This window comes from Trichosurus vulpecula, chromosome 3 (genome assembly GCF_011100635.1).
Source record: "Trichosurus vulpecula isolate mTriVul1 chromosome 3, mTriVul1.pri, whole genome shotgun sequence".
NCBI classification, from domain to species: Eukaryota; Metazoa; Chordata; class Mammalia; order Diprotodontia; family Phalangeridae; genus Trichosurus; species Trichosurus vulpecula.
The window spans coordinates 270,836,129-270,848,947 of NC_050575.1; the positions used below are offsets into that span (position 1 = coordinate 270,836,129).

At 36.7% G+C, this 12,819-nt stretch overlaps 1 protein-coding gene across 1 annotated transcript in view; it reads right to left on the reverse strand.

The window, feature by feature from the left end:
• Positions 1–9,600: 9,600 nt before the first annotated feature.
• Positions 9,601–12,819, reverse strand: part of ESF1 (ESF1 nucleolar pre-rRNA processing protein homolog) — a 101,886-nt gene continuing 98,667 nt past the window's right edge. The window contains exons 13-14 of the mRNA XM_036749403.1: positions 12,511–12,657; positions 9,601–11,658 (exon numbers count right to left, since the gene is read on the reverse strand). Of these exons, the coding sequence (XP_036605298.1) occupies positions 11,365–11,658; positions 12,511–12,657 (441 nt within the window). The 3' untranslated portion in view covers positions 9,601–11,364. The remainder of the gene's footprint in view (positions 11,659–12,510; positions 12,658–12,819) is intronic.

Genomic DNA, 12,819 nt, shown 5'->3' on the forward strand with positions numbered 1-12,819 from the left:
CTAAATGTAGAAGATTTTTATGCTCCTACTCCACCATCTTCCCAGAATCCTCCCCTTAGCATCTTAGTCTTAAGGGAAGTGGCCCTCCTACTACCCTCCTACCCAAAGCTTTCCCTCCTGCCAACCTGATCTACTCACTGATACCCTGAACATATACTTTCCTTCTGCATCTGTCTTTGCTCAAGCTGTCCCACAGCACTTGGATTGTGCTCCCTGATCCTTTATCGCCTATGCAATTTGACTCATCCCTTATAGCCCGGATCATACTACATTTCCTTTGAGCTCTCAGAACACAATGTCCTTACCTCTCCTTTGGTGCTAATCATTGACAATGTTATGTTGTTTGAAGAGCACATAATTCCCAAACCAGATTGTAAAGTCAGAATTAATATCTGGTCTCTCTCATAGGATCTAACATAACTCACTACGCATTGTTGAATGATTAGTAATAATTTTTTTTTTCTACAAAGGGATTTGGAAGAGCAATTCTGTGATGTTCATCCTTTATTTTCGAAGAGGACCAATATACATCACGATGTTGGGGTCAGGGTACAGTATGTTCAGCTGTGGCTAATTAATATATTAGTTCAGAGGGCTCAGGCACAAGCAGTCCATTAGAACATTTGGGATGGAGATGCCTCTGGATTTGTGCAGCTCAATTTCCTTTGTGCTACTGCAATTCAGCTTTGCTCATAGAGTGCAGTGCCTTCTTTGATGCAGGCAGGCCATCTGGGTGGTCCTTTGCCAGTATCTCTCATGATTCACAATTAATACTAAAATTCTTCAGAGAGACCTTGAGAGTGTCCTGGTACTAATTCTTCTGACCACTGTGTGAGTGCTTGCCTTATGCGAGTTCTCTGCAAAATAGTCTTTTAGGTAAGTGTGCATTTGGCATTCAGGTTATGAGAATTCCAATTCTGTCGGAATGGGAAAGCCTGTATTTGCAAGAGAGACTGAAACAAAGCAACTAATTTTTTCCCTTGCCTTCAATGTGTGAACCAGACTGTCAATGGATTTATGATCATCAATGTGGGTAGTCAATCAAATCAATCAACAAATATTAAATGCCTATTATATGTCAGGCACTGAAGACAGATATAGTAATGTGATATGTTCTTACAGTGAGGCAGGTTGTAACTTATCTGGGACTGAACATGCATCATACAACTTTTGTTCATGTTTTCCCATAAGACTGCCAGAGAAACTCTACCCAATAAGCTGGGGACCTTCTTTTTGCTCTTGTTTCATTGCATCATTTATCCTTTATTCTTATGACTGGCCTATCTCTTATGGTCCTACCCTTCTCTGATGACATCTTTTATGTCATTTTTTGCCACATAATTCCTTGTTTGTAATGTATTACAGCTTGCTTACATCTACCATGCATTCCTCCATTGCCCTTTGTGTGATACTCAACTTTTATTCTTCAGAGACAGTAGTATTCCATAATTCAAAAGCCACTTAGCCCCTAAGATATATTAGTGGAGAGAAAACAATTCCACTTGGGCAAGTATTTTTCCAGAAAGAACACAGAAATCATTAGACCTTTTTGGCAAAACTACAAGAATAGTATCAATTTCCTAAACAAGAATATTCTTGTGCCTAAGAAGCTTTCATTTTCATATGTCCAAAGATTGTCCTTTCTTAATTTATTCATAGTATAAAATCAAAACAAATAAAAATCTCTCAGTCCTAAGAGCTAGTACTTGGGGTGCCTTTTTAATCTAATCTTGTTACAAATAAAGGTTGAAGTCTTTGATTAGGTATAGCACATAATTATGAAATAACCTAATAATGACGATGCCTTGAGACTTTTGATAGATTAGACAGCCATAGGGAGAGATAACCTAGAATATGTGTCAAAGATGATCAGCAGGTCAAGGAGCATCAAGGGTTAGGATCTCAGGCTACTACTTTTGCAAAGTTGTCAGTCCTTGCTAGACATTACCAGGCTATTGTAAGGAGGTCAGTGCTCTGTCATTTTGTTCTTTAACCACACTGGTTATTTAAAGTATGTGTCAATATGACTTAGAGATGTTATTTTTGGACGCCACAGAAATATAAAAGGGGAACAAAAGCCAACTGTCTCTATTAATTTGAAGCAATAAATTTAATTTTGGAAGGCAGGAGTAATAGGAATCATGTGGGGCTGTTCATCTCTGCTTGTCTGATGTCTTTCGACAATTACATAAATCAAAACCTCTTGTGGTTTCAACCTGTAATCTTAGATCGCTGAATGTCTGACTTACACTTTCAGTAATCATTCCTAATAATGTGCCTAAACTTGAAGGAAAGCACTGGGGCACTTCAAGCATCTTGGAACTGCAAAAACAGAATGATCTGTTTCATTTTCCCTCAACAGTCTTAGGGGCTTATTCGAATCTTCTACAGTTGTAATGTCATGTAACTGCCCCTGCTTTTCCAACTACATCTCTTGCAGCTCTCTACCAAATTAGCATGATTTGATGGTAGGCACAACAGAGCAGTACTGTCTTGTCTCATCAAGAGAGAGCTAGGATAGGAATTCAAACAATTCTGGCTTAAACACAGACACTCACTGTCTCAATGCTGCCAGCTATTTTAAAAGCTAAACTACCATTACAGAAGCTTGACCTTCGGAATCTTGGCAAAGGGATCAAGAAGAGAGCAGCTCCTATTCAGGCTAAGAGCCACTGAGGGATATTCAATGTGCTGGTAGGGTCACTGAGAAAGAACAGTTACTCACTAGAAAGAAGCCGTATGGTCTATGATCAACGCCATCCACTGTTACGCTTTTAGATTGGTAGAAAGAATGAATTGGGAAGTTTTAGTCTAGAGAAAGGAAGGCAAAAGAGGGATGTGATAGCTATCTTGAAGGATTATCAGGTAGGCTGTAATATGGAAAAGGAATTAAATCTCTCCTGCTTGGCCTTAGAAGGTAGAAGCAGGAACAACGAGCTGAAGTTATAGGATTTCAGCCTGATATCAAGGAACACTACCCCCACCCTTTCTAACGATTAAAGCTACCCAAAAGGGGAAATGGGATGCTTCAGGAGGTAGTAGGTTCACCCTCAGTGGAGGCCTTCAAGCAAAGCCTGGATGACACTTGTCAGCAATGTTCTAGAGCGGATTTTTTTTCTAGTGCCCATGGGACTAGACTCTCTGAGAGCTCTTCTCACTCTGAGAATTTATGATTATAACTATTGGCAGTGATTCAGTTAGGCTAATTAAGGCAAGGTCATCAGTGTGCACTAATTAGTTTCCATTGGTCACATCCTAATTTTACTACCTAGCTCTAAAAGGGATCAAGTGAGAGTGTAAATCCATTATTACCACTGGAAAAGAATTTCAAGTACATGATGTTGAATCAATAGCACTATTAGACTATTACCAATTTGTGATTTTGTCCTTCATTTTCGAAGAGGACCATGGCCTCAGGGAAATGATGACATGACTTGCAGTTGACTGATTCGAGTGAGGAAGGGCTGTGCAAGGTCACCAGTCTCACTTTCTCCTCCAGAGCCATCTGGGTCCAGTGACCATTCATCAGGATGACTGGAGATGGCCCAGGATGCAGTGGGAGACCCCGGCCCTTTTAGGCTAAGGCCTTTTCATGTACTCACTTAGAGTGAGGTAATACCCATTCAGTGAATAGGCCTCTTTAAGAAGTGAGTCAAGGGATGGCCCCTTTAACTAAATATTAGAAAAAAGAGAAAAAAAAATCAAGCTGGGAGGAGAGAACCCTCAGGGTTGCTGTTCCAAAGAGAAACAGTTACTATTGACATTAGCTCTAAGGCAGGAAGGCCCGAAATACAGCCAGTAAGTGGCTATTACCAATTTACTGAGTGAAGAGAAAGCACATAAAGTGCCAGAGAGTCTCTCCTTAAAAAAAAAAAAGTACCTTGATTACAACTTGAAAAAAAGACTTTTCAATAATTATTTGAAAATCTCTACTATATATGTATATGTGCATCTCATTTATATATATATATATATACATATGTATATGAGTTGTAAATAATTATAGTTACATGGGACAATTTAAAATGTTTTAATGGTGATCAAAATTAGCAAGAAATTATTGTTTTCCCAGCTGTCAAAAACCTCATTTAAAAAGCAAATGCAGGTAAATCCATGCCATATAGCTTTTACTCATCCCATATGAAAATTTGGCCCAGACTTGTGATTTCTTTGGTGTGGGGAATTCTTAGTATAGACACTCCCTCCAATCATGCAGATCAGTAACTTTTCTGCAACTCCTAATCTTTTAAAAAATTAAAAACCAACCAAATATCTATTTTCTCTTCCTCCTCCAAATCCATATAATAAGTATGCATAGTTAAGCACAACATTCTCACATTAGTCATGTCCAAAAATTATGTCTCATTCTGATTCCATCATCTGTCAGGAGGGGAGTAGTATGTTTCATGAAGGGGAGGAGTGCTATGTGCCTGGTGTCATGCTAAGCGCTTTACAAATTATCCCATTTGATTCTCACAACAACCCTGAGAGGTAGGTACTGTTATTATCCTTATTTGACAGTTGAAGAAACTGAGGCAAACATGTTAATTTACTTGCCCAAGGATACACATCTTGAACTTAGATCTTCTAACTCCAGGCTCAGAGCTCTATCTGCAGCACTATCTAGCTGCCTTCATTACTGATTCTCCCTTGCAATTGAATTGCTCAAGGTTAAGTCTTTGAAATTTGTCTTTAAAATGTTTTTGTTATTGTATACATGTTTCTCTTGGTTCTGCCTGCTTCACTCTGCATCATTTCATATAAGTCTTCCCAGGTTTTTCTGAAGCCTGTTTTATTATTTATAATTATAAATTATAATTATCATTCAATGTAACTTCTAATCTTATAGAGCTATCTGGGGGCACTGCAAGATTACCCATAGCCACACAGTCATGTCAGAGAAAGGTCCTTAACTTAGGTCTTCCTGATTGGTTCTTTCTCTATTGTACCATGTTGCCTTTGCCCAAGGGAGATAATAATGGAAAGTGCCAGAAAATCCAGGGGGACAAAAAGATCAGTTTTACAAATTTCTTGAATTTGTTTCTTTCATTTTCTAAAGCTGTAAATTAGGTCTGGTATAAAAAGGGAACTCTGAGTTGAGAAACTATGCATTTTCTTTTCTTTTGGAGTCTTGTGACTGAGATTAGAGAGGAATTAAATAAAACAAAATGTGTTGTGTGGATAAACAAAACTTTCCATCATTACAAATATTTTATCAAAAGTAGAAAGAATATAGCTCAAGTGATCATTTACATTTAAAATGCATTTTCCCTAAAGCTACACAGTACAAGTTCCCTCCTAGTTCAACATCATCTGAATCAAGGATCTGTAATTAGCTCCAACAACCGTAAAATACATATCAATTCAATATTCATTGAGAACCTTCAATCATTCATCCAGGATAGCTTTTAAAAATTCCTTTAAAATGGTAGTCATATTGTTTTGATTGTACCCAATTTGGAAGGTTATTTTAGGTACACCTGCCTCTTCATTAATAAAACTTTGAAATGTTATACCTTCAGGGTTAGATGAAGTCTAAGAAAGAAACTATAATTATACCTAACCTGTCTTAACAGTAGTCAGAATGGGACTTATACCTGGAGAACTGGGAACATTAGTAACAAATTAGAGACCAACCTACCACAAGAGATTTCTTGATGCCATTTTATGTATGGGGATTTGGCTTTGAAGTTCCTTTAATTTTTATCTAACAAAGATGTCTTTGCTGATATCATTATTATTTATACCACTGAAAATACATTAAAAAAAACCTGTAGGTTTAGGTTATGAAGCTCAATTCAGAAAAATTTTTGAAGGGGCTCAGATGGTAAACTCCTGAAATTTTCTCCAGAGGAACCTTGAAATTGGGCCAATAGCTACTCTGGATAAGAGATCCAAATGGAAAAAAATATATATATATATTTGGATCAAAAATTGCTTTGGAATTCTTTTGCTAGTCAAATAAAGAGTTTAATTTTTCTACCATCTTTTAGGCAAAATGGAACTGCTTCACTCAACCTTGAAAGAGTGGATGTGGAAAAAAGGTTCTAGATAACTCTGAGTTTATATTAAAGAATTTTGTCCAAAATGAAATAAAATAAAAATTTTAAGTGGGTTTAGTTACTTCATGTTTACATTAAGTTGAATTTTCTGAAGTATGACAGATCATCCATTGGCCTCAGTAAGAAGACATTGCTAATTAAATTCAGAACTCATTGAGAAGTTCAAGCAATTCAAGACAGAGTAGTAAGTATAAAAGCTTGTGTGGTGATGTGGTAAAATGACTCAATTTCAATTTTCATTAAAAAAAAGCCTCAAACAATCCACAATTTAAAAGTTCGCATTTCCCACAACACACCATAAACACAATGTAAATTTTTGTTATATTTGTTTTGGCACAGTCAATGCCATGGATTTTCCATCTCTTATGCTCTGGTAGGATTTGGACAGTATCAAACATACACTTAAGACTGGGCACCACTTTTTACGCACATGTGCCTCTTTTTTGGCTGGCTGCTGGCTGCCCCTTTACGAATTATTGGGAATTGTTAAGAAGGCCACTTCCATCACAGATACTGAATAAAGAGTGCAAAAATAAGTTATCCTAAAAAGGTAAAGGTGCCAAATTGAAGAACTACTTAGATCAAATGGAATAATATAAGATCAGTGGCCTGGGCCTTGGGGCAGCTAGGTAGCACAGTGTATAAAATGCAGGGCTTGAAGTCAGGAAGACTCACCTCCCTGAGTTCAAATCTGACCTCTGACACTTACTAGCTATGTGATCCTGGGCGAGTCAATTATTTCTGTTTGCTCTAGTTTCTTCACCTGTAAAATGAACTGGAGAAGGAAATGGCAAACTACACCAAGTATCTTTGCTAAGAAAACCCAAAAAGGGTCATGAAGAATTGTACATGATTGAAAACGACTAAAGTGGACCACAGCTAACATTTAGAAAAGATATATTAGCGGTGATTATAGATTAAAAACAAAACAGAGACCTGACTTAACTTGAATGCCAAAGGGAAAAGCCCATAATTATTGTACCAGGTACACAGTAAAGGACTCTTCAATGGAGTTATTTAGTTATCTAACTTTAGTTTGCTGAAATTATCACTTATTAAGTGTGATAACTACCAACAGTGCCTTTTTCCAGATCAAAGTCTCCAACCAGGAGTAATGATGGAATATCTATCTCCTTCTAAGACTGATGACATTAGTGAGGGCAGGACCTCTCTAGTCTGGATCTAGGGGCAGCAGTCTAATGTAATGGTACCCATAGTTATGTGACTTTGCAGTCACATTTTAAATTACCATTTACTAAAAATCCCATTATTGTGAGCCTTACAGAGTTCAGTATAACATGACATTCTAATCACGAAGCAGCTGGGTGGGCACAGTGGATAAGAGTGCTAGTTAGAAAGACCTGAGTTCAAATTCAGACTCAGAAATTTACTAGCTGTGTGACTGGCAAATCACTTAACCTCTGTTAAATCTTTATGTTTTCTCAACTGTAAAATGGGGATAATAGCACCTACTTACCAGGTCTGTTGTGAAGATAAAATGAAATATTTGTAAATTGTTTTTGTGAACTTTAACAGTGCTACGTAAATGTTACCATTATTAATCTGATCCAGAAATCTTAATTCTTGGAATAGTTTCAGATTATATGGAAATATTCAAGAGCCATGACATACATATCTGGAAGTCAAGAAATGTGAAGCCTAATTCCAGCTCTTACTAATTCATTTAACTTAAATATGGCTTATGTATCCCTAGTTGTAAAATATAGGTAGTATTACTTGTTTAATTTCAGTCATTAATTCAAGTATTTAGGTGCCTACTTTGTACAAGGCACACACAATGTTTGGTACTGGCAACAAAGGCATGATAAGTAAGTTGCTTGCACATCTTGTACCATTTAGAAGTTATTACTAAAACCCACAAAAGAGGGAAGAGGAGTAGGCTAGGAAGAACAAGGTCACATTGTATTCAAAAGGAGAAAAAATATCTATCATTCTTGCTGGAGCTTAGAAACTGAGACCAGTCCATGAGAATCTTATTTCTTCAGTATTGTCCACGTCTAGGGTTGTAGGTGGAGAGAGTGGGGCCCAACTACCACACACCTGTAGATATTTACTATTAAATGTTGTTTTAGGTAATACATTCTTTAAAAGTTATTTGTCAATGGAATTCTAAATGTGCTAGGGAGAACTAAATAACCTTGGGGATGCTTGTGGGAAGAAGGGGAAGAGTGAAATCTTCATTGAAGAGGTAGATTTTGAGCTGGACTTTAAAGGATAAGGAGGAATTCAACAAGGAGAGAAAGGGAGGTAAGGAAAACATTTCAGGTCTGGGGACCAAAGTAAGCAAAGGTAGAGAATGTGAGATCATGATTCAGTTTAGCTAGAATACAGAAAATATGCAAGAAAGGAGTGTGAAAGATAGAATAGGGGGCAGGTGGCTCTGAATACCGAGTGGGAAAAGAGCTATAAAGATTAGTAATGAAGGATGAATTAGTGAAGAATGGATTAGTGGGTGAAAGCCTGTTGGTAGTCTATGGCAATAGGCTAGGTGGATAATATGGATGGCTGCAACGGTAGTAGACAATAGCAGTCACAAGGCATGTTATATGAGGGTCAACAGATCCTAGAAATTGATCAGAAATGAGATGAGGCAGAGTAGCATCACTAAGCTCAAATATAGGAGACCACGCAGTGCCATCAGGGGAAAATGAGGTCAGGAGAAAAAGATAAATTTTATTTTGGGCCTGATGAGTTTTAAGTACTCATGGCACCTTCAGATGTAGTTGGCATTCTTTATTTGGTTAGATATGGATCTGGAGTGTGAAAGAGGTTAGGTCCAGGGATACAGATTTGGGAATCATCTTAATAGAGGTGATTGTTAAAGTCCTGGGAGTGAATAAGATTTCCAAGGGAGATGGCAGAGTGAAGAGAAAGATGAATAACTTGGTGAGGGGTGGAAAGGGAATACTCACATTAAGGTATCAGGAAGAGAATGACAGAGAGCAAATGTAGGAGGAAGAAGACCAGAAGTGGTGTGTGCTTGGAGCAAAGAGAGGTGTAATCCATTTGAGGGTACCTCAATAATATTAAATGCCACAGAGAGTTAAGGATGGTTAAGTACTGAAGTAAAAAGCACTAGATTGGCAGTTTTGGTGCCTGGATAGAACAGGAACTGGATTGCAAAGGTAAAGGAGCACGAATACAGGGAGTGAAGGTATTCAATGCAGAGGACTTTTGAACATCTTGACAATGAAGAGGAGGCGATCCATGACACAAGAGCTAGACTGAAGTAGGAATGGATTTCTTGTCAAATCGTCTCAATATTTTCAGCGAAGCAGGAAGCTAAGTTATCTGCTATATGTTCTGGATATGGAGATGAGGTTGCTACTTGAAGTAGGAAGAAACAATTTAGAATAGCTTTGAGGAGAGGCAGCTGAAAAAACTGGGACAGTTGAGCAGTACGGAAGGCCTAGCTGAGATTAATCAACATGTGTATATGTATATATACTGAATAAACTGTTTATACTGTTTATAAACTTAAACTAATTGTAACATGTATTAAAGTCACTGATGAGCATTTAAGCAAGTGTTAGGATTTAATATAGACAGATGGAAATATAAAACCAAAATGGGTAAAGCCAACTGGTAAATACAATTGGGTAATTTAATGGTGTCACAGCTTTATAATAAAAACAATTCCCTTTTCAGGCATTCCAAAGTTCTGGCAACTAGCGCTAAACAGTTCAAATATTCCATCTTTTTTTCCTGCTCAAAGGCTTTTCGAATTCCTTTTCTTCTTTGATACCACACTAATGAGTTTTGCATCCCCACATACTACAAAATTATGCCACATCTGCAAGCTTGAATTTTAATACCAAATATGCCACGTTTACTATTAACCCCAAACCCAGCCAAACTTCTTTTGCATTCCTGAAACCACCACATTTAGTATTTGCTCCTACTGACCATTCCAATTTTATTTATGTATATATTATTGAAGTGCAATACTGACTCTTATCTGTAGTCAGTTATAGGTTGATAAGACCTAAAATAGATGAGACCAAAGATTTAAAAGATCAAAAATTGAAGACTTTCCCTAAGTTTTATAGCAGTAATACCCACCTATTTAAAAGTACTCCATCATAAAGCTGAAGGTCAGACAAAAGAATTCTCCACTTCTGTAAAAAGAAAAATCACTGGAGAAGACTTCACCAACATTTCAAACAGTTATTAGAAATATGAACTTCCTTTTCATATTGACTATGATATTCTCCTGTTTGAATTCATTTTCCAGAATTTTTCCCCTAAATGAGAAAAGGTGAGAGACATTCCTTGATCCTTCTGTTCAGTCTAGCTCCTTTCCCATGTGTTTCCTCCCCTTCTCTGCTAACCTTCTTCAGAAAGTCATCTACAATCTACTTCCTTACCACTGGCTGACTTGTTTCCGTAAAGCAGAACAAATAAACAAAAAGACTTCAAATGTTGATTAAAAAATTTCAATTCATAAATATATATATAAACCGTATATAAGTTTCAAAGAAAGGTCTTAGATTACTATCTTAAAAGAGGTCAATAGGTCAAACTATCAGCCTATTAGCTAACAATGGGAACTTGCACCACCACTACAGATTGCAACCTGTACAGAATGTACTGGATAAGTTTAAGAGAGGTGTCTGAGGCTCAGAGAGGTTAAAAGACTTAATTGTGTTACAGAGGCAGAATTTGAATCCAAGTCCCTCTGTCTGCAAGGCCAGTATTCTACCAGGATACAATGACTAACCTTTCAGGTTAGACAGAGAACTTAAGAGATTTCCAGGTTACTATAACCAGACTGATTTGTTGATGATTTGCCACAATAAATAAATAATATCAAATTAGTCCTAACAAGCTTATAAGATTCTATAGAATTCCAATTTTTCACAAATTAAACTTTTAAAATCTATTTTACTGATTCTCACTATCAAACTTGATTTTATGAAAAAAAATTTCAAGTTCATATATACTTAAAGAAGAAATTTTTGTGTTTAAAGACACAAAACCTGTAGGCAAATGGTACATTTGGAAAGCATGCTGGATTTGTAGAGAAGGGCTCTGCTCTTTCTAGCTGAGTAAGACACAACCTCTCTGGGCTTCAGTTCTCTCATCTGCAAAATGAACAGGTTGGCCTTTAAGACTCATTTCAGCTCTAAATCTATGCTTCCGTGATTATTCGTGGAGAAAATATAAAAACAGTCAGCAGGATCAAAATTTAATTCCTATGCCAGAAAGTGTTTCAGACATTAAAAATAATTTATTTTTTCAATTTAGGAGAATGCATTTAGGATGTACCAAAATAAACAAGTTATTTGACTTTCTGTTTTTTCCTTGCTTGAAACTCCTGTGTTTTGTTTTTGACAGATTTAATTAGCATTGACAAAGCAGGATCTAGGGATTTCTTTGCTGTCTCCTTTTGCAGGTCATTCTCTTTTCTCTTTATTGCCTCTGTAAGTTCTTCTTGTTTTTGCTCTCTCTGTCGAGCCTTCTCCTCTAGGATTTTTTCTACAGCTTTTGTTTTCTTGAAATTAGGATCAGAAGGATCTAAGTTGAACAAGTGGGAAGTATACATTGCTTGGAACCGAGTATCTGAAACATCCACCTGCAAGTTCAAACAGAATAAAATCAATCCAAAGAATCCAGGAATAACAAATGTCAAGGGTCAAATCTTAATAGACGGAAAGCTCTCTGAGAGTAGGAACTACATAATTATTCATTTTCTTCTCCCCTACACTATCTAACAGAATGTCAGGGATAAAGAGAAGGTAATAAAATAAATTATCTTTCTTTTCCTGGCATCTATAATCTTTTAAAACATTTCTTTAATGGGGTTTGATTAAAGAGTTAAAAAAACTAAGCACATTAAATCTGTATTTTTTTGGTTGATTGAGTTTGCTGTCAGTAAAAAGGAATAAAAGATTAAAAAGATATGAACCACAAGTTAATACATAATGTTACTGAGGTCAAGGTAATAAGTGGATAAATTCCCCAAGTGGGTCATTAATCTTCACAACAGAAACTCACTCTTCCACATCCACAGATTGCCATCTAACTCACTCTAATAAACAACTTTAAAAATATATGCTGTAGGCTGCATGCCTGCATATGCACATACACACACAGAAGAAAAAACCGTAGATAGCTTAGAGCAACATTACTACTAACAGAAAAATAAATAAAAATAATCCCTCTACTAATTATGGGGCAGTGGCACTGCCTTTTTAAAAAAAATATAGAGGGCAATAAAAATTAACATCGAGTTTTATGGACAACTGAATTTGATCATGAGGTGTTTTAGACATGACTATCAACCTATCAAGGGAGCTCTACTACTGAACATTGTGTCCACAAACCTATCCTTGTTTTAATTTTTTCTTAAAAACCAATGTATTCATACACATAAGCAGTGCTGACCTACTGAAGAACGATTTAACCCACGTGTCCCTTAAATTACCTCAAAATCATCTTCTAATAGTTCATTCTTTTTCATGAGTTTTTTCTTCTTCTTTTTGCTCAGGTTCTGTTGCTCTACAATCTTGTTGTAATTGAAGTGTCTCCTGCCATCCTCTTCATCATCCATCACAAGCAAAGCCATTTCAGCCTGTTGCAAGAAGAAACAGTTCACATAGACGACATTTCTTTCCAATAGAGTATGGGACACAGATGTCCCCTCTCTAACCAGAGAACTCAATCATTAGAGCTCCAGGGTAACATTTGTCATTTGTAAACTGATTACAGACAATCATAAAGAAAACCAGAAGTC